Source organism: Entamoeba invadens (genome assembly GCF_000330505.1).
Source record: "Entamoeba invadens IP1 unplaced genomic scaffold scaff_1105074726353, whole genome shotgun sequence".
NCBI classification, from domain to species: domain Eukaryota; phylum Evosea; order Mastigamoebida; family Endamoebidae; genus Entamoeba; species Entamoeba invadens.
Window position 1 is genome coordinate 56,137 of NW_004443630.1, and position 24,413 is coordinate 80,549.

The 24,413-nt window shown below is 35.6% G+C and overlaps 13 protein-coding genes across 13 annotated transcripts; 8 read left to right on the plus strand and 5 right to left on the minus strand.

The window, feature by feature from the left end:
* On the minus strand, positions 1-940 carry EIN_313030 (apyrase, putative; the record flags this gene model as incomplete). Its single annotated transcript, XM_004259644.1, has 2 exons — positions 1-144; positions 185-940. Coding segments are annotated over 2 exons (900 nt in total), but the record flags the coding sequence as incomplete, so codon positions are not given.
* Positions 941-1,847: 907 nt separating this feature from the next.
* On the plus strand, positions 1,848-5,913 carry EIN_313040 (tuberin, putative; the record flags this gene model as incomplete). The annotated part of the gene is made up of 2 exons (XM_004259645.1): positions 1,848-2,169; positions 2,243-5,913. The coding sequence occupies 2 exons, from the start codon at positions 1,848-1,850 to the stop codon at positions 5,911-5,913; spliced, it is 3,993 nt and encodes a 1,330-aa protein (XP_004259693.1).
* A 188-nt stretch (positions 5,914-6,101) lies between these two features.
* EIN_313050 (nascent polypeptide-associated complex subunit alpha, putative) lies at positions 6,102-6,740 on the minus strand (the record flags this gene model as incomplete). Its single annotated transcript, XM_004259646.1, has 1 exon — positions 6,102-6,740. The coding sequence occupies one exon, from the start codon at positions 6,738-6,740 to the stop codon at positions 6,102-6,104; it is 639 nt and encodes a 212-aa protein (XP_004259694.1).
* A 936-nt stretch (positions 6,741-7,676) lies between these two features.
* Positions 7,677-9,242, plus strand: EIN_313060 (guanine nucleotide exchange factor, putative; the record flags this gene model as incomplete). Its single annotated transcript, XM_004259647.1, has 1 exon — positions 7,677-9,242. The coding sequence occupies one exon, from the start codon at positions 7,677-7,679 to the stop codon at positions 9,240-9,242; it is 1,566 nt and encodes a 521-aa protein (XP_004259695.1).
* Positions 9,243-9,388: 146 nt separating this feature from the next.
* EIN_313070 (alpha-actinin, non-muscular, putative) lies at positions 9,389-11,062 on the minus strand (the record flags this gene model as incomplete). Its single annotated transcript, XM_004259648.1, has 1 exon — positions 9,389-11,062. One exon carries the CDS (start codon positions 11,060-11,062, stop codon positions 9,389-9,391), a length of 1,674 nt encoding a protein of 557 aa, XP_004259696.1.
* A 1,342-nt stretch (positions 11,063-12,404) lies between these two features.
* EIN_313080 (hypothetical protein) lies at positions 12,405-12,815 on the plus strand (the record flags this gene model as incomplete). Its single annotated transcript, XM_004259649.1, has 1 exon — positions 12,405-12,815. The coding sequence occupies one exon, from the start codon at positions 12,405-12,407 to the stop codon at positions 12,813-12,815; it is 411 nt and encodes a 136-aa protein (XP_004259697.1).
* A 1,372-nt stretch (positions 12,816-14,187) lies between these two features.
* On the plus strand, positions 14,188-14,992 carry EIN_313090 (extracellular ribonuclease LE precursor, putative; the record flags this gene model as incomplete). The annotated part of the gene is made up of 2 exons (XM_004259650.1): positions 14,188-14,555; positions 14,599-14,992. 2 exons carry the CDS (start codon positions 14,188-14,190, stop codon positions 14,990-14,992), a joined length of 762 nt encoding a protein of 253 aa, XP_004259698.1.
* Positions 14,993-15,178: 186 nt separating this feature from the next.
* Positions 15,179-16,936, plus strand: EIN_313100 (werner helicase interacting protein, putative; the record flags this gene model as incomplete). Its single annotated transcript, XM_004259651.1, has 2 exons — positions 15,179-16,279; positions 16,400-16,936. 2 exons carry the CDS (start codon positions 15,179-15,181, stop codon positions 16,934-16,936), a joined length of 1,638 nt encoding a protein of 545 aa, XP_004259699.1.
* Positions 16,937-17,055: 119 nt separating this feature from the next.
* EIN_313110 (hypothetical protein) lies at positions 17,056-17,466 on the minus strand (the record flags this gene model as incomplete). The annotated part of the gene is made up of 1 exon (XM_004259652.1): positions 17,056-17,466. The coding sequence occupies one exon, from the start codon at positions 17,464-17,466 to the stop codon at positions 17,056-17,058; it is 411 nt and encodes a 136-aa protein (XP_004259700.1).
* Positions 17,467-17,675: 209 nt separating this feature from the next.
* EIN_313120 (hypothetical protein) lies at positions 17,676-19,631 on the minus strand (the record flags this gene model as incomplete). Its single annotated transcript, XM_004259653.1, has 1 exon — positions 17,676-19,631. One exon carries the CDS (start codon positions 19,629-19,631, stop codon positions 17,676-17,678), a length of 1,956 nt encoding a protein of 651 aa, XP_004259701.1.
* Positions 19,632-20,519: 888 nt separating this feature from the next.
* EIN_313130 (serine/threonine protein kinase PAK, putative) lies at positions 20,520-22,397 on the plus strand (the record flags this gene model as incomplete). The annotated part of the gene is made up of 2 exons (XM_004259654.1): positions 20,520-20,939; positions 21,000-22,397. The coding sequence occupies 2 exons, from the start codon at positions 20,520-20,522 to the stop codon at positions 22,395-22,397; spliced, it is 1,818 nt and encodes a 605-aa protein (XP_004259702.1).
* Positions 22,398-22,808: 411 nt separating this feature from the next.
* Positions 22,809-23,906, plus strand: EIN_313140 (cysteine protease, putative; the record flags this gene model as incomplete). The annotated part of the gene is made up of 1 exon (XM_004259655.1): positions 22,809-23,906. The coding sequence occupies one exon, from the start codon at positions 22,809-22,811 to the stop codon at positions 23,904-23,906; it is 1,098 nt and encodes a 365-aa protein (XP_004259703.1).
* Positions 23,907-24,270: 364 nt separating this feature from the next.
* On the plus strand, positions 24,271-24,313 carry EIN_313150 (Hypothetical protein; the record flags this gene model as incomplete). The annotated part of the gene is made up of 1 exon (XM_004259656.1): positions 24,271-24,313. A coding segment is annotated over one exon (43 nt), but the record flags the coding sequence as incomplete, so codon positions are not given.
* Positions 24,314-24,413: the final 100 nt, after the last annotated feature.

Consider the following 24,413-nt stretch of genomic DNA (forward strand, 5'->3'; position numbering starts at 1 on the left):
AAGTACTTTGATTGAGCTAAACCCTTTACTTAGATCGTGTTGTGGATCATTCAACACGTCAAACGTACTGAAGTCGCTTGTCGATATGATGTATTTGCACGCGCGTGTTTCGTCCTTTGTGTCGTCGTACCTCTCATTACTGCACTATTTGTCACACAAAACACTGTTGAACTCATAAACAAACCTTTCTTGGCGCAAAATACCACTTGTTCTTCGAAGCCGCGTATGTGACCGCTTCGTTTATGAAATATCCATCGCCTTCAATTCCAACAGCTTTTTTAAGTGCGTGGTATTTATCCTTCCAATTAAACGCCTCGACTTTTCCGTTTGTGTCAATTGTTTTGACAAAGAGTGGGTTGTCGTTGAGATACTCTCCTGTAGGTGTTGTGAATTCCTTTCCAATGCTCCCAATGACCATTTTATCTTTGTAGACAGTTGCCCATTCAATTTTCATTCCTTTTTCACTTTTCAAATCCCCGTCCATAAGGATGTGTCTTGGAAACGACTTTTTCTGTTTCATGTCGATTTCACAAACAAGTCCGGTTCGGTCATCAAAGCCATACAAAACACCTTTGTAATTCAATAACTCACTCAACTCCATTCCTCGCCCTTTCTCGTTGATTGCAGATGTCACATTGAACTCTCCATCCTTCGAAAAGTCATACAAATCACCTTGTTTGAAAATAGTACCCGTCATCACAAGAGCGCGCCATACTTTCCCATCTTTGCTCGCAGTGTCCAAGTCACTGACAATTGCTACGCGAAGCACTGGCGCATTTTTGGTGTATTTCTTGTAGTTCTCTTGATAGTCGTATGAAGACCTTATAAAGGGAGTGCGAAGTGTCTTGACGCATACGATAAACCCAATCAATAAAAGGAACGCGATAAGTAAATGTTTCCAGTTCACGTTGAAGGTTCCTGGCATTAAAGACACTTCCATTTTTATAACCTTTCGAGTTTTTCCCTCTTTTTTTACTCTTTTTTTTCGTTTTGTTTTAATGTGACAATCTCTGATTGTTATCGCTCCAATTATTTGTTTAATAAAAATTAAAAATAATTATATTTTTTTTAATATAATTATTCAATTATTCAATTAATTTTGTTTTTATTAACAATTTTTTGTCTAATGTGGTAAATTTGTTTTTTATTTATTAGTTATTACTAATATTTAAATTATATATAATCTGTCAAAATAATAATTTAAATGCAAAATTTTATTATAGTATGTTTACTATGCTTTATAATTATTTTAATATGTTAAAAAATTTATAACTATAAATTATAAAATATACTATAATAGTTAAGTACAATTTCAATTATAATTGTTTTTATTAATATTGTGTTAAAAAGTATAAAACATAATTCTTCTTCATTATTTGAACAAGACAATTGTAAAACTCGAAAGTTTTAAATAATTAAACTTCTAACGAAAAATTAATTAATTTTAATAATAAATGTGTAATATAATAATAGTTTAACTTTTTTTTTGCAAGACAACAATTCTTATTGACCAAGTAAAACAACTATAAGAAACCATATATAATACAGATATGATAAGAACCCCACTTCAGACTCTTATCGTGATTTCCAAATTTTAAAAGAAACCATCTTTTAAAAACATTAACAACATAATTATACCATTTCTATTTTTTAATAATAAGGAGAAATACCCAAAACTAAAAAAGTACAACTTAAACCAATCAGAACCTGAAAATACGTTGACAAATTTAATACTTTCATACCATTATAGTGTTTTTAGAGGAAAAAAGACGACACAAGGACAAGAAATGAATAGAAAAAACATCAAAAAAGGCTTATCGTTAACGAACTGGAAATCAGAATCAAAAATGAGCAACATGACTGAGCGAGATAAAAAATTGAAGAAAAAGCAGGCGATCATCTTTGAGCCGAAGGAAACCGCACAAAGTCGTGTGAAGGCGTGTATCTCGCTGATGGAACTTCTGAATGAAGAAGAGTTTCATTCTCTTATCATTTTGGAGAAGCAGAAATTCTCCGCGTTTTTAGTTGATGTCTCCAATTACATGCAACTGCACACCAAGAAAGGGAGAATTTCTGTCCCCCTTAAAGAAGCGGTTCTTCATGTTCGGATCATCGAGCGGATAATCTTTGTTTTCAATTACACAGACATCTGTGTTTTCGAATTGTTTAGTTTGTTATTATTATTTCTATTACAATAGTATTAGTATTATTATGCTGTTATAGAAGTCGATTAACTGAGTAGGTAAGTTTTTCATGAATTACCTCAAGATCGACACAAATGAACAACTGCGAGAGCAATCATTTTTGGTGTTAATTAAAGCAGTTGTCCATTACAAATACCAAAAGGATTTGGTTGACTTATTTGTGAAGAGTTTGAATTTGAACACCATTTATAATTCCAATAGTCTCCCATCCCTTGGCACTGGATATGGCGAAAACCTGTTCTGTCCAAATGAAGGCGAAATTGATCAGAAATTCGCGTCACTCAAAATGTTGAACAACTTCTTTACTGAATTCAAGAAGCCGGATGATTATGACAGTCTTTTCCCTCTCTTAGAAGTGATTCTTTCATGGACGTACCCGTCTTTTGCAAAGAAAGTTGGTTATAAATATATTGAAGAAAACCCGTCATGTGGCGTCGAGGAACCTTCTGGTACTGTTATACAAACAACTCTCAACATGTTGAAAGATCTTGTGAATTCGACGGTCTCAAAACAACTGAGAACAAGAGACAATTTGCTTATGTTCTTCCAGTTCTTCTATCAGAAAGCCCTTGCACTCCCACCTACCGATGAAACTATAAGTATCGTCCTTGTCACTATCAGCTCGATGATTGAGTTATTTATCACCAACGTTTTTACATATAAAAACACGGAGAATGTCCAGAAGATTCAACTCTTTATTATATCCGCGTTAAAACCGTTTTGTGAGAAGACGATATTTACGGGGAGTCCAGTCAAAGCCAAGGAACTCACTCTCAACATCAAAAAAGAATTGCAGAAGTTTGGAAAGGCAAACATCTCTGAAGAACTGAAAGTTGAAATCATTAAAACGACATTGTTTGCTATTGAGTGGTTTGTCAGCGCAAACTTTGGCGACTCGATCACAAGTTACGTTGATTTGCTTTTTGTGTTGTTTTTGAATTGGAATCGAGGGGCCGAAGACTGGGAATTGCTAAGAACATCGATGGAAAAACACTTTGGTAATCCTTTTGTTATTGCACAGATCAAATCAAAGTTGTTGCATTGTTCTCGACTTGTGTTGCGCGATTACTACTCGAAATTGTTGTTAGAAAACACAGACGATGTTATAGTCAGTAACAAAAAGGTGTTGCGATCAACGCATTTGGATAATTTGGAAGATGTCTTTATCGCACCATCATTCGAAGATAAATTCATGAATGATTTCCCCGACTTGGCGTCAGAAAGTGGATTAAATGTGTTTAACCTTGTCTTTTCATTACTTTCGAAAATTAATGATATACCAAAAGATATCCACTATGACTGTGCTATCAAAACATTGTATGACATTTTCATCATATTTGTGAAGGCGGAAACGAAATTATATCGATTACATGTCGAATCGCAACCCAATCACCCCGTCTTAATCAACATCTTTGGATCGCTATTTTTCAATGCTTTGAAGCTTGAGATCTCACCACAAAGTTACGAGTTGTGCTTCAGAGGGATATGTAAAATAGTGAACCGCCCATATGTTAAGTACCCATTAGAAGTATACAACAATTTGTATGAAATCTCTTTGAAAGCGTTAGAAGTGATACCAACAGTAGTTATGGAAGAGTTATACGACGTGTTGTTCAACCAACTTCCTGGGTGGCAGATTCTTGTCTTCCCCCTTTTGGAAAAGTTTACGAGTATTAAAGCAGAGGATTTCAAAGAGTCACAAAACATTAACCGTGACTGTCAAGTTGTGCTCTTGTTGAACAGTTTAGTTTCTGCAAAGGAGACATCACCACATTTAGAGCGGGTACTCACTACAAATGGCTTCGAGAAGTCTGATTTTGATGCTTTATTAGTCAAGTCATACACAAACATGTTAACTGTTTTGACTCAAAAACAGAGTCAAGAGATGATGATCTATGGTGTAGTTTGTGCCATATTGTACAGTCGCATTCGAAAGATACAGTCCGACATTACTTCCTTGTTACAAATTCTCTTTGATAAAATCTGTGATAAAGAAGAGGACATTTATCGCACAGTGAGTGAGTCTGTTGGAGTGTTGGCCTTTTTCAGTGATTACTTCAACGAAGACGATGTCCGCCTGATCTTAACAAATGTGTTAAACAAAGTGCAATCCACGGAAATCGCCAGTGAAAACATCGCCTGTTTATTCGACGCACTGACAAATTGGGCTTTCTCTCCAAGTGGCATTTTTGTGAAGTCGTTGACCCCCGAACTGTCGGTGTTGATGCTCAACACCGTCTCCTATGCAATGAATCTTCCAAGACCACAACATTCAGCAGACCCTGCTGTCAATATCGTGCATGTGCTGCTGAAGTGCCGAAATATCATACAAACGTTTATGAATGCGTTTGGGTTTGTACCCAGTGAGCACGGGAGTGATAAGTATATGTACCAAGGGGTTGAAGGTGGTGATGTTTCCTGGTATGCATGTGGTCATACCATTATGTCGATAGAAAAGGGGTCGACGGAAGAGTTCTGTAAAATAATTCTCCGGAATGCCGCAGGGAAAACGTGTTGGGGTGTTCAGAGTGCGACTGTTCTCGAAGATCTTGAACTTGCAAGTGAAGAATTGAAGCAACGAGTGAAAATTCAAGATATAGTGAAAGGATATCCCAATCAAGAAGTGAAGGACCGGAAAGTGAAATTGGGACAAAACGTTCTTCGTGAGATGTATGAAATCACATTGAAAGAGGAAGGACAAATATTATCATGGGGAATACCTGGAGGCATCGAAGAAGATGCATATACAGATGAGTTAGAGTTGATGGGGAAGAGTGTCCAAAGTATCGAGAGTGATATGAAAGAGCTTGGATCAGCTATTCAAGGACCAAATGAAGAAAAAAAAGTGAAGTTAGAAGTCGACACCACCAAGTTACAGATTCAAAGTATGTTGTGTGCTGTTGAGAACATCGATGAGATGGGGAAAGTGAACAAGCGGGTGGTACCCTTAAATCCGAGTGATAAGTTTAAAATACTTCTCTCGAACCTTGACAAATCAAGTGTTCGCCCATTCCACAAAATTGGGTTAGTTTACGTCCAAAAGGGGCAAACCGATCAGCTTGACATTTTAAAGAATGAAGGAGCAAGTGATGAGTACCAAGAGTTTGCAGAAGGACTTGGATGGACTGTTGACATGAAGAAGCACAACGGGTTCATTGGTGGGCTCGACAAAGTGTTTTGTACGACTGGTGAGAAGATACGATATTACTCCGACTCATCAAAGGAAGTAGTCTTCCATGATGTTGTATTAATTCCAACACAGGCCGACGATGAGCAACAAATTGTCAAGAAGCGTCATGTAGGCAATGACTACGTTCATATTATATGGAATGAAGATGGTGAATACTCTCCATACACCATATCGAGTCACTTCAACTCAGCACATATTGTTGTGAATCCTCTTGGGAAAGGAATGTATAAAATCCGCATCTGGAGGAAACCAAATGTCCGCCTCTTTGGTCCTCTGATGGATGGGATGGTCATCACAAAGAAATTGTTGCCAAGTTTGGTCAGAGAGACTGCGGTGAATGCAAATTACTGTTGTTCACTTAACATGTCACCTGATGACTACTTAAAGCCTTATCTAAGACGATCAACTCTCATCAAAGAGATTATCGAGAAGAATGATCCGTTTGAAAAGGCGTCGTATTTCAACACACTCACAACTGTCACAAACCCACAGGTCGTGTCTGAATTGGGGAAAAAGTGATTTTGAAGTTATTTTCGTTCTTTTGTATCGTACTTTTACTAATAGTATAGTAAATGTTATGAGTATTGTTATTAATATATATAATACAGTAGATATTGTTAAATTGAATGAAAAGAATTATATTTATAGTGGTTAAATAAAAAGATTCTGGTAAACAATAGAAACAAAAAAGGCAGTAAAATAGTGATTTACTGGAACTCGAAGAAAGCATTGACCAAGTCACCCTTAGTCTTCTTAAGAGCAGCATATGCCTTTTCGTGGGTGGTGTTAGCCTGAGTCATGAGGACTTTAACATCTTCCTCATTTGGTACATATCCATCATCAGCTTCAGTTGCAGCTGGTTTTTCAGCTTCTTTAGCTTCAGCGACTGGCTTTTCTTCTTTGGTTTCACCAGTAGCGGCTTGTTGTTCTTTCATGTTAGCTTGGAGTTGTTCGAAAAGTTGTCTGGTCTTGGCGTCCATGAATTCATTCTTTGGTTCACCATAGATAACAAATTGTTCAGCACCTGGGAGCTTGAAAACAGCTGGTTCGTGGATGACAAATTTGGTTCCTTGTCTCTTCAATGAGAACTCGATGACATGTGGAACCTCAACAAGACCAATCTTCTCAAGAGCTTTACGGGCTTTCTTCTCACCTTTGCTCTGGACTCTCTCGGCTTTCTGCTCTTCCTCCTCTTCGTGGTGCTCGTGGCATTCACACTTCTCATCATGGCACTCACATTTCTCTTCGTGGCACTCGCACTTCTCGTCATGGCATTCGCATTCGTGCTTTTCCTCTACCTTTGGGACTTCAGCAGCAACTTCAACTTTGGGGACTTCAGCAGACATGGTCTTGTGATTTTTTTCGATTAGGTTTCCTTATAAACCATTTTTTTTTAGTAATTTATTGGTAACTTTTTATTAATTTACTAATAATTTTTATTCTAACTTTTTTTCATTAAAAAACTTCCTAAAAATCTGATCAACTAGAAAAAAAATTTAACTTTTTAATAGTTCTATATGGTGACCTACATTGACCACCACCACCTTTAAAAATAGACTATTTTTACTATTTGATATAATATTCAAATTAAAATTATAGTAAATAGGAAACTGGGATAATATTAGGTCTGGTTCCCGAATTCAAAAAATGCCGAAAAATCACCTCGAGTTAGTGGAAACCGAGCGAGACGGAGCATTGAAAAGAAGGCTCATAAAAACGCACTCAAACAGTCTGTTTGTGCACCGTTTCACCCACTTTCCAAGTCCTCCCTTGGCGCGGATCCCCCTGACCCCCCTGCAAGCGGGGGGGAACCACATCCGCGTCCACACAGTACGGACAAGGAAAGTGGGTGACATGGGGACGCACAAACAGTGGCTGAAAAATGGACTTCCTTCAAAAAACACTCGCGGCAAATATTTTTTTTTTGTAAACGGGGTGGTGGTGGTCAATGTAGGTCCCGTTCTATATGAGTATAATATTATAATTTAATTAGAATAGTATGACATTATTATTATTTTAAATAATAATTAATAATAATTATATAATAATATATAGTACAAAAGACTTGAAGAAATCTCCCTTATTTCAAGATATAAAATGGCTGTTTTGACCGTCTTTTCAATTTCATATTTTTCGTTTAAAAAAACGAAGTTATTAAAGGAAACAAATCTTTGTGGTATTATTTTCATTCTCATCTTTTACACAACAAATCAACAAAAAGAAAAAACTCGAACTTGTAGACTTCTGTTGCTAGTGCAATGAGTATCGAAAAACTACAGGACATGCCATCGAAAACTTTTAACCCCAAAGATTCTCTCATTGGAGTCGACACTACTTTTGTAATGCGTGTAATTCCACTTCAAGTCAAAAAGTACTCCTATTCTATGGACACCTCTCGGTGGACAAATAACATGCTTTGCATTAATTTAACCAAGCGGAAAATGAATGCCACCGCTCATAAAGTTCGTTTAATTGGGTTGACCGGCCCTCAATTTTTGAAAGTAACGTCCAAATTCAATATCACTCTCCAAGCAGATTTAAGCGACTGGCGATCATTTCTAATATTCCAGCAAGAGTGTACAAGAAATTGGGCTGTTTGTGTACTTCAGCGTGCGTATCGAAGTCTTTTAAAGAAGAGATTAGAAAAGCAGTATGAGTACTGTTCACACGTTGTCAAAGAAATAGTGAAGACGGAAATTACTTTTGTGACGTATTTAGATGTTGTGATCAATTTAATAAAAAAGCCATTAGACGAAGCAAATGTGAATGAAAGCATATTAACTGAAGAACAAGAAAAGACGATATTTAGTGTTCTTGAAAACATTCAAAACACCAACCACAATTTGCTCGACGATTTAATTCATCAATGCTCAATATACTCTCAACACACACAAGTAGGAAAGATATTTCTTCAATTAATTCCTTACCTGAAGATGTACTCAGAATATTGTAAATGCAACACTGCCGTATCTAATTTGGTGGGAACTACGCTTGCGCCCCCTCACCCTTTCTCTTCTTTTGTTTCTCAACAAATGACAAAGGCGCCACCTGAGTTGAAACAACAGTCTATATTGTCTTTACTTATTACACCCGTCCAAAGATTACCAAGGTATAAACTACTCTTAACTGACCTCTTCAGACATTATTGGGATACTCATGATGATTACGCAAGCCTTAAAAGGGCTAAAGACGAGATTTCAAAGGTGGTGACATTTGTGAATGAGATGTCGAGGAAACAGGACAGCACAGAGATGCTCTTGTACTTCACTCAACACACTCAAGATATGCCCATTGGACTTTCAATATGTGAGCCTGGAAGAATATATTTGAGAAGAGACACAGTACTCTTACGAGAAACGGTAGTGAGATCACCAAGTGCGGATTTACTTGATTCAAGTAGTTTTGATGAGTCTGAAAATGAAATTGAAACTAAAGAACGCGAGCAGACACTTGTGTTGTTTAACGACATGATTCTCTTTTTATCGAAGGATTACGCTACGACATTGGTTAACACTGGATTAAAATGGTTGTCATACATCTCATGGGGAATGACAAAAGAACCAAATATAGAATACTTCCACTACTATTTACATTTCAGAAATTATCAGAGCGATGTCGAAGTTGTTGGTGACAATGAAATCTTATTGACGTCGATCTTTTGCAACAAAGAAGACAAGGTCACTCTCATTTTTGACAACCAAACTAATCGAGACACTTGGTTTGAAACAGCTTCAGATTATATCGAACAACAAAAACAAATTCAGAAAGCTCTTAATATCAGAAGAAGCGGAGTCTTTTTCGAAGAACTCCACAAAGAGTTTAAAAGAAGGTCATTCAATAACATGTAATCAAATTACAATTCATTTATTTCTATATGATTCTTATTATAGTTATATAGAAATATATACTATAATATAATTATAATATATAATATATTTATTATCTTATAGTAAAATGTTTCACTTGGAACCAAACAAAAGAAAAATAAGTGAACTTATTTCTTGTCCTTCTTGACCGTTGGTTTCTTGATAGCTGGCTTCTTTGTTTGTTTCTTAAGTTGATCTTTTTTGACCTCGACAAGAACTTTTCCAAGATCATCGTTTTCACCTTCAAGATCGGTAGCAAGTGCTTTTAATATTTCTTTGTAAGTTCCTTCTTTTTGTTTGTTGAGATCTTTCAACTTCTCATCTTCAGTACCGAACCCTTCACCACTTTTTATGTAAGGTGCCCATTTATGCAAGTTAACGATATGTTCTCTCAAATTCTCTTCGACTGGAGCAACATTTAAATAAAGTTCTTGTAAGGCGTTTCCTCTCTCCAAATTGTCTTTATCCATATCCAACTCATTCTCCAATTCTGAAACCTTTTTATTTCTTTTACTCAACGCCTCTTCCAATTCCTCAATTTCTTCTTCCACTTCACATTTTCTTTTGTTCATTTCTTCTCCTTTCTTCTGTGCTTCGACATATTTAGAAGCCATTGACTCGGCTTCTTTGGTTCGTTTATTCTCCAAAAGTATTTTAACTTCTTCTATGCGTTTTTTGGTCTCTTCGATTTGTTTAGTTAATCCATCGATTTCTTCATCGTCATCTTTTTTAATGTCACGATTCTCTTCAATCTTCTTCTTGTTCGTCTCATACAATTCTTCTGCAGATTTCGCACCAACTTCCTTCTCATTTTTCCCTAACTCGACTTTCCCGTAGAGTTCTTTCTTTTCTTTAATCAGTTCATCCAATGTGTTACTTCTCAGTTGAAGTTCACAAAACTCATTCTTCTTCTCTTCAGCGGTCTTCTCAAGACCTTCAACAGCACTTTTAAGGTCGTCTCGTGTTGTTGTAAGCTCGACATTAAGATTGACCAAATCTTCCTGTGATCTTGCCTCCATAGAAAGTTGTTCTTGACTTTTCATGACGTTTCCTTTTAAAGCCTCAATTTGTTGTCTCTTTGAATACTCATTATGGAACAGAGATACGTACATCTCATATCCTCTTGCTTCCAAAATATGGTCAGTGACATCAGTGATTTCTAAAACTCTTGGAATACCGTTTTCTTGAGCAACAGTAAATGCTTTATCTAATATCTCTTCCGTTGGCTTTTCTTTGAATTCCTCAAAATCAAAGCTCTTGTTTGAAATGAAGTGAGCAAGGGCCAAGAAAACTTCACCATCACTAAACGAAGACTTGAAACTGGTGACCTCAAGTCCATACCCAGTGGTGACTTTTTTAACCCATTCAAGAAGTGCGTTGTTCTTTTCTTTTCCCTTTTCAGTTCCTTCGTCATTTTTAATTGTATCAAGTCGATATTTTCTAAAAAGAAGGTACAAAAGTCCCAGTAAGTGTCTGTTATCAGCTTTATCAGTGCCAAGGTCGACTATATTTTCAGCAGAACATCCTGGATTGGGAAATTTCAACTGGTCTTTCAGAAATTTGATTAACCGGTCCCCATTTGCTATCCTCTTAATTCGGTTATTCGCCTTCGGGATGTAACCAATTACTCGCTCTCCTGACAACAATTCAAGAAAGTTTATTAATTTAACACAGTCCGCCATATCTGATGTTAAATTGGTAGCTTCCATGTTACGTTTTTCGAGAACTTCATTGATCCAAGACATGTACAACTTCTCTTGGATACGGACCCAAGCCTTGTTCTTGAGACTTTCTTCAACCATTCAATAATTTCTAGATTGAACGGTTCTTGAAATTTAGTAGTAAATAGCATAATGAGTCTAAGTATAGTAAAAGTTGATTCTTTTTTCTATTGTTTTGTATTTACAAAAATATCCAAGACTCTATTTTTTCATTAAACATGAATCTTAGATATACAAGTTATGGTGCTATATTTGTTTCAACTATTCTTAGCTTTAGTTTTCGGTTTTTGTGGTCTTTGAAAAAATAAATTAACAACAAGTCCGTCTTACAACCAAAAGATGGTCTTCAAAGCAAACTTATTATCAGTTTCTTATTAAACTGTTTTTGAGGGCATATCCAAATACTTTAATTGTTTCTTCAAAAGGCCTATTTATAAAATCAAAATATCAATAAAAATATAGTTTAATTGTATAATAAACTTTTAATTTATAGTTTTTTTTGGTTATATAAATCGACTTGAATTAAAACACTTATTTTAGAGTTGAGTGGTATTGACAAATATGATGAAAATGTTGTTTGAATTAAAAATTCACATGTTGCTTGAAATTCCAATCGAAGAGATGAAAAATCAAATGACTGTTGTTCAATATGACCAACTTGTCATTGGTTTTTTTTCACTATGAATAAAAAACTAATATTCTTTTTTTGAGAAATTCTTTGTGAGTTCATTTACAACAATTTGAATATGTGTTACAACTGCATTAACTTTAACATTGATGTAATAATTCTCTATGAAATTTTGACACAAAACGTTAAATCAATTGAAGCACCCACCCAATGGAGTCTATTTACTTAAAAAGAATAAAACAACTGTTTGACAGTATCAGGGTCTGATTTGACAGTAAATCAATGACTCCTTGCCCGTTGTTAGAAATTTGAAACTCTTCTTTTTGAATCCAAGGAGTTTTGCTTTATACTGAAAACTGTGTATTTAAAATTTCGTAAAAGAACAACAATATTTGTCATTTATCACACATTTACTTTTATTGAAATGAAATTTTTTAAATCAAAATTCAACAATTTGTATAATTGTTTGAATAAAGATATTCAAATTTACACGAATAAATAATTCAATTTCATTATCTATTCGTTTTATTTATTATACAATTACATTTTTGTTAACAAAACCATTATTTGACTAAAATGATATTCTCCAAGAGCTTCTTAAGTGTTTTCAAAAGAATTGGGTGTGTTTGTAAGAACAAATAGAAATATAAGTATAATCTATAGTAATTTTATAGTATGACGAACTATATAGTATTTTATAGTATACAAATAATACAAATACTATATTAATTAGTTTAATAGAACATAAAATAATAATAATAATAACAACAAACTAATAAAGAAGAATTGTGAGAGATGAATGTTGAGCACGATGCAGTCATCGAGAACGACAACGGAATTGAAATCCCACACTGGACTAAATTCAGCGAGAAAACAGTGCCAATGGAAGACGATTCAGAAGAAGAGAAAACAGACAATGAAACATACACCGATTTACACACACATTTTGAACAGAACGAAAGAAGAAGATACGTCATGCTGACACTCAACCCAGACGACAACGACAAACCATTTGTACTCCCACTTGCCTCAATGCAATACCTCAAAATGACAGAAGCAAAGGAATTGAAAGAAAGCTACACTCACAACTTCAATTTCTCAGCAGCAAAACAAAAGGACGACAAACTCAAACTCGCATTTCAAAGCGTTTGGGAAACACAGGACGCTGGACAATTTGCTCTCAATTTCAAAATCAGCACTCTCTAATCCTTTGTATCTATCCCTTTTTATCTTTTGTCATTAATATTACTTTATAATAGAAAATATTATATAGCTTTATAATTAATTCGTTTGAAGACTGGGCTTTTTCTTTTTACACACAATAAGATTTTGTTATGGCGTTGATATACAATTTGAAATGTGTCGCATTTATTTGCATTAACTGCATATTAACTGTTTTTCAAACAATACATTGAAAGAGATTGTAAATGGTTTAACACTTTCACAACCCAAAACTTTTTTTAAGAAGAAAAATAAGTAAAAAAGAAATTGTCCAAATCATTTTATTATTATATATTCAAAAACCCCTTTCTAACCCAAACCGGCCAATAGTCAGTTTTATTTTACTTAAAACATTTAACAAATGAGAACACAATTACCTAAGATTGATCAAAAATAATCTTTTTGGACGAAATTTCATATCGCTTTATTGTGTTTCGACATTACAGTTAAAACGCTAATTAGTCAATCCACTTTATAACAAACAAGTCAAATAGTCACATCAACAAATATGACGACTTTAAAACACCAATATCGTTATAATCAAATGACAATATACTTTTTATATAAAAAACAACCAAATATATTAAACCATCATTAGACCCCATCTTTCTTTTTGATGCTTTGCTCTTGTTTAACACAAAAAACTCAATGTAGCATCAAAAACAGATGAAGTTGTTACTTCACATAACACTTAACACTTCATGTTAAGTGTGACCAAAAAATAAACAATTCAAATTTGAGTTGATTAAAAAATAAATAAAAAATTACAAAAATTTGTTTTGTTTATAAAGGCAAAAAAAGGTTTAGGTAAAAGAAAAAAATAAAAACTTATTATTATTACGTTTCTGTTTTGAACGTGTTAAAAGATAAAACTTAAATAATAACAACTTTTAATAAAAATTTTATAAATACTAAATAAATGTTTTACTTAAAAGTAACTAAAACGACAACTTGATTATAAAAACACAAATAGAACAATTATTTTCAATAGAATAAAATAGTTTGCTTTATAAACAATTATTATTATAGAAATAATAAATAATAGATTTATTAAATGGTATTTTGGATGTGATATAATACAATTAACAAATATAGTACTTTAAACTATATTTTGACATATATATTTTAATTACATTTTTATTATAATTACAACTTCTTGTTTTGCTTTTCGCCTTCTTATGAATTTTCAAATTAAAGACAGCTGACTAACTATGCAAAATAGCGGGAAGAACACAATCCATAAAATTTCAACGAACCGAATGGAAAAGAAAAAACACGAAGAATAAAGAACGAATAAGTAAAAAACTCGACACAATAGTATCCATACAAAACGATTAACAAAACTGTTAAACACACAATGCTCTTCTTGATAACCACTCTCCTTTTCTCGGCCTATGCCGATTGTTCACATGGGCAATTTGAGTTATGCACTTCGAACAACTGTAAAGTGACATGGGACTTTGTGTTGTTGGTAACGACTTGGCCTGGGTATTTCTGCTCTACCAAGTGCTGTGACTCCCCAACACGTCTCAATGGTGTGATGACTGATGGTTTCACCATGCATGGTTGGTGGCCATCCTTCTCCTCGGGATCGATGCCTGCTTGCTGCACATATGCTACCAACAGAACAAACGTGAAATCGACAGTCGAAGCGGACAACGACTTTCTTGACGAAGTTGCATACTCATGGCCATCCCTTTCAAACTGTGAATTCTTCCTTTACGAGTTTGTACTTCTCTCACTTCTCCAACTAAGACTTACAACACAGGTATGACAAACACGGTGTTTGTTTAACCAACATCTACAAAGGCGTTGAAGGTCCAAAGCAATATGGAAGAGCTGCAATGAAGCTCTTAAAAACCGCCGATGCTTGGACTGTGTTCAAAGCTGCTGGTGCTGTTGCCGATGGTAAAACCGCAATTAACAAACAAACTCTTTTGAATGCTCTTGGAAAGCAAATTGGCGTTACCAACGCAGCGTACTTCAGATGTTCAGGCGATTATGTCTCCGAGCTGAGATACTGCACCTCTGTCCAAAGTTTCGATATTGATAATCCGTACTTCCAAGAATGTACTTCTAAGGTATTAAGTAAGGACAATTGCGGGTCGTCTGTTATTTTCATGAAAGAGCTTTCGTTAACACCAAGTGGATGTGGTTATTGATTTTGATTCCCTTCAGTTCAATTATTGTATTATATTTTTTTAGTTTAAATAGTACTTTTTTGAGATTTGCAAAAGTTGTCGTGATTGTATCTTAATGACAATTATACAACACTTATAATAAAACTATACATAATTGTTTCTCATTTGTTACTCAAACTCAACATATCATTTGGAGCAAGATTGAGAATGAAAAGGCAAAACGGAACCCAAACGCTCGACCAATACTTTCAAACAAAACGCACGAAATTCGACGTTGACACCACTCCGACATACACCCCACTGGCGGAAAGAGTTCGTCCACAAAAACTTGAAGATCTCATTGGACAGGAAAAGGCTCTTGGAGAAGGAACTCCTTTCTATGCGATGATTGCAAATAACCAGATCTCGTCCACAATTATATATGGGCCCGCGGGATGTGGCAAGACGACCATCGCTAAAATTATCGCGCGAACAACTAAGAACGACTTTGTCACTGTTTCTGCGACCTCGACGGGGAAAAACGAGTTGAAAGACATCATTAAGACGGCAACACAAAAGAAGAAGATGGGGACCAACACTATCCTTTTTGTTGATGAAATACATTCACTTAATAAACTGCAACAAGACACTTTCTTGCCAGCGGTGGAGAACGGAAATATTATCTTACTCGGAGCTACTACAGAAAATCCGTCGTTTGAAATTAACGACGCACTAATGAGTCGATGCGGGTTGCTTGTGTTGAGGAGATTAAGAGATGAAGACCTCATGACGATTATGAAGAACGCCATCGAGAAAGAATATAAAGGATGTATGTTTGAATTGAGCGATGAGGTGTTTCAGTATATCGCTTCCGTTGCAGATGGAGATGGAAGAAATGCACTGAATTTTGTCGAGAAAGTGTATTTGTATTACACCAAATTTAATATCGACCAACTCGAGAAGATTGTTCTTGCGTCAAAGAAGACTGAGAAGACTGCGACTACGGTTGAAAAAGGATGTCGTGATGTTGTGAATCGCGATAACGAAAAAAGTGTTGTAGTTGAACGAGAAACACACCAAAATGTAACACAAGAAGATACAAAAGAAGTGAAAGACATGAAAGACGACATAAATGAAAAACATAAAAGTAGTGATGAGGTACAAAACCTTAAAGAAAAAGGAATTGAAACACTTATGGACAATCAAACAACAAAAGTGATATTAACACTCGACATTATTCTTGCTTTTTTAGAGCGAACAAAATATAGTTATGACAAAAAAGGGGAGTCTCACTATAACTTGATTAGTGCACTTCACAAGAGTATGCGAGTTTGTTCGTAATAATTTCTAACATCACAACTTATACCGTTTTTATTAATAGTTTTACTTATATAGTCAACTACTTGTTAACTGAGAGTGTGATTTTAATTATAAAACGATGACCAAAAGGGTTCAGACGAAAACGCTGCGTTGTATTGGTTGCACCGAATGGTGTTAGCTGGGGAAAATCCCAAGTATATAGCTCGGAGACTCATTCGATTTTCAAGTGAAGATATTGGTTTGGCAGACACAAACGCGTTGACGGTTGCAGTGAACACATTTCAAGCTGTGAATGTAATGGGCTATCCCGAGTGTGATGTGGTGTTGTCGGAGTGTGTGTTGTATTTGTCACGAGCACCAAAGTCTGTTTGTGCGTACAAAGCAATGAAAACAACACAACAACTCATCAAAGACACGGGGTGTTTGCCAGTTCCTATGAACATCAGAAACGCTGCGACAAATTTAATGGGTAAGATGGGGTACGGCGAAGGCTATTTATACCCTCCAATGTTTGACCACGTGCTGCAACAGAGTTATCTTCCGAAAGAGATTGAAGGGAAGGAATTGGTCACTTATGACAAATTTGTAAAGAAGTTAAAAAAAGAAGACGTTATATCATCAAAGTCCATTGAAGATGGATTTTTTGAAAGTGTTGGAGGGTGGTGAGTACTTACATTATATATTGATTGGTTTTTATCATTTGTGAAGGTATTTTTATTATATAATTATTAGTAAAGCTATAGTAATATTAATGACAAAAGATAAAAAGGGATAGATACAAAGGATTAGAGAGTGCTGATTTTGAAATTGAGAGCAAATTGTCCAGCGTCCTGTGTTTCCCAAACGCTTTGAAATGCGAGTTTGAGTTTGTCGTCCTTTTGTTTTGCTGCTGAGAAATTGAAGTTGTGAGTGTAGCTTTCTTTCAATTCCTTTGCTTCTGTCATTTTGAGGTATTGCATTGAGGCAAGTGGGAGTACAAATGGTTTGTCGTTGTCGTCTGGGTTGAGTGTCAGCATGACGTATCTTCTTCTTTCGTTCTGTTCAAAATGTGTGTGTAAATCGGTGTATGTTTCATTGTCTGTTTTCTCTTCTTCTGAATCGTCTTCCATTGGCACTGTTTTCTCGCTGAATTTAGTCCAGTGTGGGATTTCAATTCCGTTGTCGTTCTCGATGACTGCATCGTGCTCAACATTCATCTCTCACAATTCTTCTTTATTAGTTTGTTGTTATTATTATTATTATTTTATGTTCTATTAAACTAATTAATATAGTATTTGTATTATTTGTATACTTTAAAATACTATATAGTTCGTCATACTATAAAGTTACTATAGATTATACTTATATTTCTATTTGTTCTTACAAACACACCCAATTCTTTTGAAAACACTAAATAAATTAACAGTTAAAGATCGTTCAACCGATCTGCCTTTGTTTTCTCAACAAGTGTTTTTGTTCTTCCACGTTTTCCTTTTTGTGGAGTGACTGTTATATCTGCCTGTTTCTTCTTTTTCTTTTTAGGTTCGAAAGTTGGAACAATGAATTTAGTATTAGGAATTGAACCTGGTCGTGGGCCCTGTTGTGTTTCTTTTGATTCAGCGAGTAGTGCATTAGTCGATTTTGACAAATCGTTTTGTGTTAAATAGAGGATATTATGTTGATTTGTTTCATTGCCTTCTGGTGGTGGTGAATTTTTTGATTCATAGAGTAGTGGTGAATTTTTAGTTTTTTGGCAAGCGACATTGGATACGCAGACCACTTTAAATGGTTTGTCTTCTTGTTTTTCGTTTGTTGCATCCCCTCGTTGTAACGCTTTTTCGACATAGAAGTCTCTACTTTGAAAGGGTAAGAGTTCGACCTTTTCTTCTTTTTCTGGTGGTTTGACATCGGGTTCTTTCTCTCCAATTTCTTCTTTCAGTTTCCCTACAATCAGTTCGGAAATATCTGAACTTAATATGACGCGTTTTTGTCTTGACTTCTTACTCTCATTATCATTTTCTCCGTTCCCCATTTTATCTGCAGATGATGCTGTTCTCATGCGTTTTTGTGTAGGAAGATTGATGCTTTGATTCATAATAACGCTTTTCTCGATTTTAATGAATTTGTCATCTTTTGTGTCTTTCTCGTCTTCTTGAGGACCTTCATTTGTAACGTCTTGAACATCAACACAACACTCTCGCCCATCGACAATCTCAGCAGTAAAGATTAAATCGTAGTTTGTAATAATAAATTTAACTATTTCAATACCATATCCAATTTCTTTTGTTGTGTTTGGGTTAATTCCCGTGTTTTTAAGTGTCTCTGGATCGGGTAAAGTCAGTAAAATTGGGGCGAGGACGACGCCAAGGTTCTTCTGATTCATTCCGTTCTCCTTACTATGATTTGCAATCTTTTTACATACAGCAATGACGTTGCACAACATTGTTATTGACTCTTCAGGAAGTTGAGTGATGATATTTTGATACTTCTTTGCCAGCGTGTTCACTTCCATTTGACCACTTTTGATATGAATTGATATCATTTCCAACGATGCCATAGTAGGAAACACGTGCTTCTTCAAATTTTGTAAAAAGCACTTTAAGACACAAGCGATGACATCGACCGAGTATTCAGTTATATCAGTCACTGATATTCTTCGTGTGACTTGATCGATTTCTTTTGAGTCCGCATAGGGCGTAAACCTGAAAAGACCTTTAAAAGAGAGATTAGAAGAGTTCAACATGGAGATGGTTTTTGCTATTGCGAGAGGAAGTTGTTTTGGTGTTCGTTGTTCGGTATTTAAAATGTCGATGAGGTTGACTTTGAAGTATTCGACGAACTTAAGTTCGTTTATCTCCACATATTGTGCGTGTTCTTTTGCTTTTACAATATCAAGGGACGACTTATCGACACCAGAAAACGATGATTGTGCGTTTGTGAAGAACTCCTGACACGATTGAGTTATTTGCGCGAAGAGCGAAAACACGCTTTCGTTGTACATAGTGTTGAAGTGGTATAACATTGCAAGTTGGTTGTTGTACTCCTTCTTTTTGTCTTTCAGTTTCTTTCGGATGTCTTGGAAATTATCGAGAAATTCGGATGAAAATGATACGATTGGGTGAAGAGTATCAGAAAACTGTTGTAAATGCTTTGTCATGTTTTCTATAGCAGTGTTGTACGAAGCCATGTACACTCTATCCTTCTTACAGTGAAACGAAATACGTGAGAAAGGAGTTGTTTGAAGTGAGTTCAAATGGAAGACTAGTATTTCCACCGTCCGTCGAATCTCCTTTAAAACGTCTTCATGTCGTTTCCAGTAGAATTCTGCTGCGTCGAGTTTGTCTGAATAAAATGGATTATTGGTATGGACAAACCTTTTCATGCGCTGTTTTTTTAGTTTTAAAAGGTGACTTTTTCGAAATGGCACTTTTTGCATGGGAAGGTTTCCCATTCCCCACTGACAATTAAAGCCTTTTTCAATAGTAAATGAATACTTGAAAATTAGTATTTCTATTTCAAAGAATAGTTGTATTTTTTTCCATTTTTGGAATCTCTTTTTTTGTGGCATTTATTTTTGAATTTGCATTTTTGGCTCTGTTGTTTATCCTTTTAGTTTCTAATAAAAACAACTTTCTGATTTGACGAAGTTATCAGGATTTGTAATGAATAGATAGAAAAAGATTGTAATTGTCGCCTTCTTGACAAAAACCAGTTTGATGAAATTGAAAACCAGGTGTATTGGTCGAAAAAGTTCAACAAAGAAACAGAAAAACAACGAGATAAAGAAATGAAGAAACCGTATCAATAAATTATAATAAAATGTATTATACAATAAACTAGATTCTGTTTTTTGTTGATAAAGTTTTTAGTAAACTATAGTATATTTAATATATTTAATACTAAAACCAAAGTTTATCTTTTACTCATCGAATAACTTATCAATCTTTAGGTGATTGTTATATAAAATATAGTTTATTATTAATAACAATTAATTATACAAATACTAAAAAAACACGGACCAATAGTCCATTTTATGATGAAAAAAGCATTTTTGAGCTTATGAAAAGTCTCTGAACGAAAAAACACTACAAGAACCACAAACCGCTTTAAAAATGTTATTATAAAACAAAATGTATTAATAGAAACACCAAAATTGTAATTACTCCCAAAAATGAGCGATAAGCTATAATGGGATAAAATGATGCTATAAAAGATTTCAAGTGGAATTAGACTTCTCATTCAATGAAGGGAAATGGAACTAAAATAATAGATGTCCTCCACACAGGACGTTCCCCTCATGCGGAAACTCGACACACCAACAGCACTTATTGTTAACAGACTTGCAAACACCCCTCAAGAGAAACGGACACAAGTCGAAAATTTGTTTTACGACGTCTTGGTAGCTTTTAAGGAAGGTCAGCCGATGGTCTACAGACTGATTTGGCTCAATTTCCCAGAACGAAAACTGCGACTAGTCAGACACAGGAAGACTAAAGAGGAGTATGGGATGTACATTATTAACACCATTTCCAAATTTGAGAACAACAAATTGAAGTTGGAATTAGGTGAGAGTATGGCCATCATAATTCAACCCCAATCTGTTGACGACTTAAATGCGATTTACAGAGTGTTTCGCATGATTTCGTTGAATCACACGCTTCCGATCACTAAAGAAGAGTTTCTCTTGGACGTTTGTTAGCTGTCGCATATTTCAAAACACCAATTCAAATCAATTGGAAGTAATGAATAGACGGTAGTGTTAAAGCGAACGTATATATGCAAAAAGCGTGGTAAAACATTTTGGAACAAACGAGTAATTAACGTGTATAATGGGTGTTTGTATCTTTACGAGAGCACTACCAAAGAGATACCTTTGACGATTATCCCGATCTGTGAATGCGTCAAAGTCATCAAACAAGGAAAAGAATCTGTTAAGATCACTTCTTACATTCGTAGTTTTCAATTCAAATTTGAGAGCGAGGAGGAACGCGACGATTTGGTTGAGATGACTGAAACGAGCCAGCAAGTCATCATCCCGCCATATGTCAATTATGTCAGAGACTTTTTCACAGGCAACTTGAACGACTTGATTTCCGTCTGTCGTGATGAATGTATCAAGAGTAAATTATACCCCGAAGAGTGTGATAAGTACTTCCCTGTGTTGTGTGAAGTTGTCAAATCCGCGACGAAGCGGCGGTACGTGACAAACATGAAGAAACGTGGATTAGGCAAAGATGTTAATAAGACGTCGAATGAGAGTAAAAAGGAAACCAAACTTGAGGAGATCGATGATGGAGAAGAGTTAGCCACCATTGCCGAGAAAGATGACATCTACAATTTATTTGCCAATTTTGTGTCGATAGGGAAAGGTGGGTTTGGGGAGGTCTTTGTAGCTACGAGGAAATCTGATGGGAAGCAAATTGCATTGAAAACGTTGAAACACAGTGCTGATGAGCGGTATAGTAAAATAGGTATAGAAGTCTCTCGGTTGTATCACTTCCGCCATCCGAATATTGTAGGGTTTGAAGGGTGTTGGATCTATGACAATCAAGTTCATATAGGGATGGAGTATTGTTCGCAAGGGACATTAAAGCAGTTGTTAAAGAGTAAGAGTCGATTTAATGAGGCAGATTCCGTCTTTTTAGTTCGCGAGACGTTACGAGCACTACAGTACATCCATGAGTATGGATTCATTCACAGAGATATTAAAACAGCGAATATCATGTTATCTTCCACTTACTCTGTGAAAGTGATTGACTTCGGATTGGTTATCAGAGAGTCAAACAAACCATCAAATCGTGCGGGAAGTAAAGCTTATATGGCCCCCGAAGTTATTAAACAAGAACCATACGATTGTAAAGTAGACGTGTGGAGTCTTGGATGTGTTGCTCAAGAGTTGGTGGAAGGGTACCCTCCTTATAAGGAAGTCGGGTTGGTCAAAGGAACGTTCAAGACCGCAACAATTGGTGCAATGGGTCTTCGTTTTCCTGGAAAGGTGTCAAACGATTTCAAAGTCTTCCTGAGCTCATGTTTCATGTTCGACCCGAAGATGCGCCCAAAGTGCGAGGATTTACTCAAGATGAAAGTCTTTGACGAGGCAGAAGGAAGCACGATGAAAAAACAGGCAAAAACGGAACCTATCGAATGAGACATTGTATGTGAGTTGCTTTTGTGTGTGTTTTGTTATTTGATTTTGTTATATATAACATTTTTAATAACATTATATTGGTCTTTTTTGTATATTACAATTAACTATAATAATTATTACATTTATTATTAAGATTAATTAGATAAATATGTCAAAAAATGTGACTAATCTTATTTATATTAGTTTCAAAACTACAATTAGAAATTATTTTTTATAGTATTAGTTTTTTATATTAAAACAATACAAAAGAAAAAAAATGATTTTTATACAAACTTTTTAATAACAAAAAAAAAGATATTGTTTTGAGAAATTAAATTTTTAATTTAAGAAAACAAAGTTAGGGAAATAACAACTGAGATTGAAAAATCGGGAAAGAAAAGATATTTGAGGCAAGAAAAAAAGTATTGATGCATGAATTTCATGATGATTATATTGTGGAATGCGATGGCTGTTATGGGAGCCACAGACGAACTGTTCGAAAAGTTTAAAGTGGAAATGGAACATGGAAAAAGGTGGAGTGTCAGCGAAATAGTAAAAAGAAAAGCTGTTTTTTTGGCGAACATTGCCCACATAAATGAGTTGAACACGAAGTATGGAGAGCATTTTGGGGTAAACAAGTATGCATTGATGACCACAGAAGAGAAGAGACACTTGATGGGTAAAAAGGTGCCTGAAGAATACAAAAAATCGTACAAAAAGGCGAACCCGCCACAATTCAAAAAGACATCCCTACCAGAATCGCTGATATTTTGTGGAAATTACAACGTGAACAATGGAAAGAAGTATGACTACTGCGCGAGCAAAACACAAAACCAAGGCGAGTGCGGCTCGTGTTATGCGTTTGGTGTTGCACAGTTGCTCGAGACAAAATACGCAATGAAGACGGGGAGGAAAGAACAAATATCGGCGCAACAGATTTTGGATTGTAACACAGGAAGCTCAGAGAGGTGTTGTGGTGGCTTTCCCCAAGATGTTTTAAAACATGTGAAAGGCTACACCACTGAGAAGGCGTACCCCTACAAAGATTTTTACACTTCAATGGACGATTGTTCGAGAAACAAGTGCGAGAAAAAAAGTTCGGTGTTGAAGGTCAAGAGTTACAAGAGTTTCGACAACTGCTACACGGAGGAGTGTGTCAAAAGCGTTCTGAATAATTACGGGCCGTTTGTGACGTCAATGTACGCGTCACAAGACCTCCAGTATTACACACATGGGGTATTGGACTTGGACTGCGGCAACCCCAACATAGGTACGAACCATGTTGTTGTAGTTGTGGGATATGGTGTTGAAGGTGGTAAAGCGTTTTTGGTGATCAGAAACAGTTGGGGAGATAACTGGGGAGAAAATGGGTATTTCAGAATATCGTGGAACGATCTTTGTGGCATTGGCGGTAATGACGCTGGCGCGATGCCCACCAGTGTCCTGGTCGACATCACAACTGAGAAACTGCAAAGTGGGGTGGTACCATACTTTGCGTTGCTTGTGCTTTTTGCACTTTCGGTAATGTAATTTTTTTTAATATTCGGGTTACACGTACACACGGGCGTAGCTTGTGACAAAACATTACTCAGACAACCACACCTTTTGTTGTCTGTTAGATTGTTCTTCCTTATCCACGAACTTTTATGTCGTCTTTGGTGGTGTGAAGCCCATTTTCGCATTCAGAATGGTGATTCATAAGTCAAGAACCATGTTGGGTCTCAACTTTCAAACTTTAAAAAAAAAGAGTCTCACAAGTATCAAATTGGTTCATGGTTGTTGCTTGTCCAGAATTTTGAAATGACGTGGACTGACAATAACAAAAAGAAAAACAAAAAATACCGACTAATAACAATAAATAATCCGTCTAACCTGTGTAAGATCGCGGGAAAAAATGCGGTTAATTATTGACTATTTTTACTCATTTCGATGCCAAAGTATTTGGGCTTTTTTGTAAATAGCAGTCGGAAACGCAATACATTTTAGGTTTCAGAATGGAAATCTGGTCGCATTTGGTTATATGGTCTTCCAAATCCA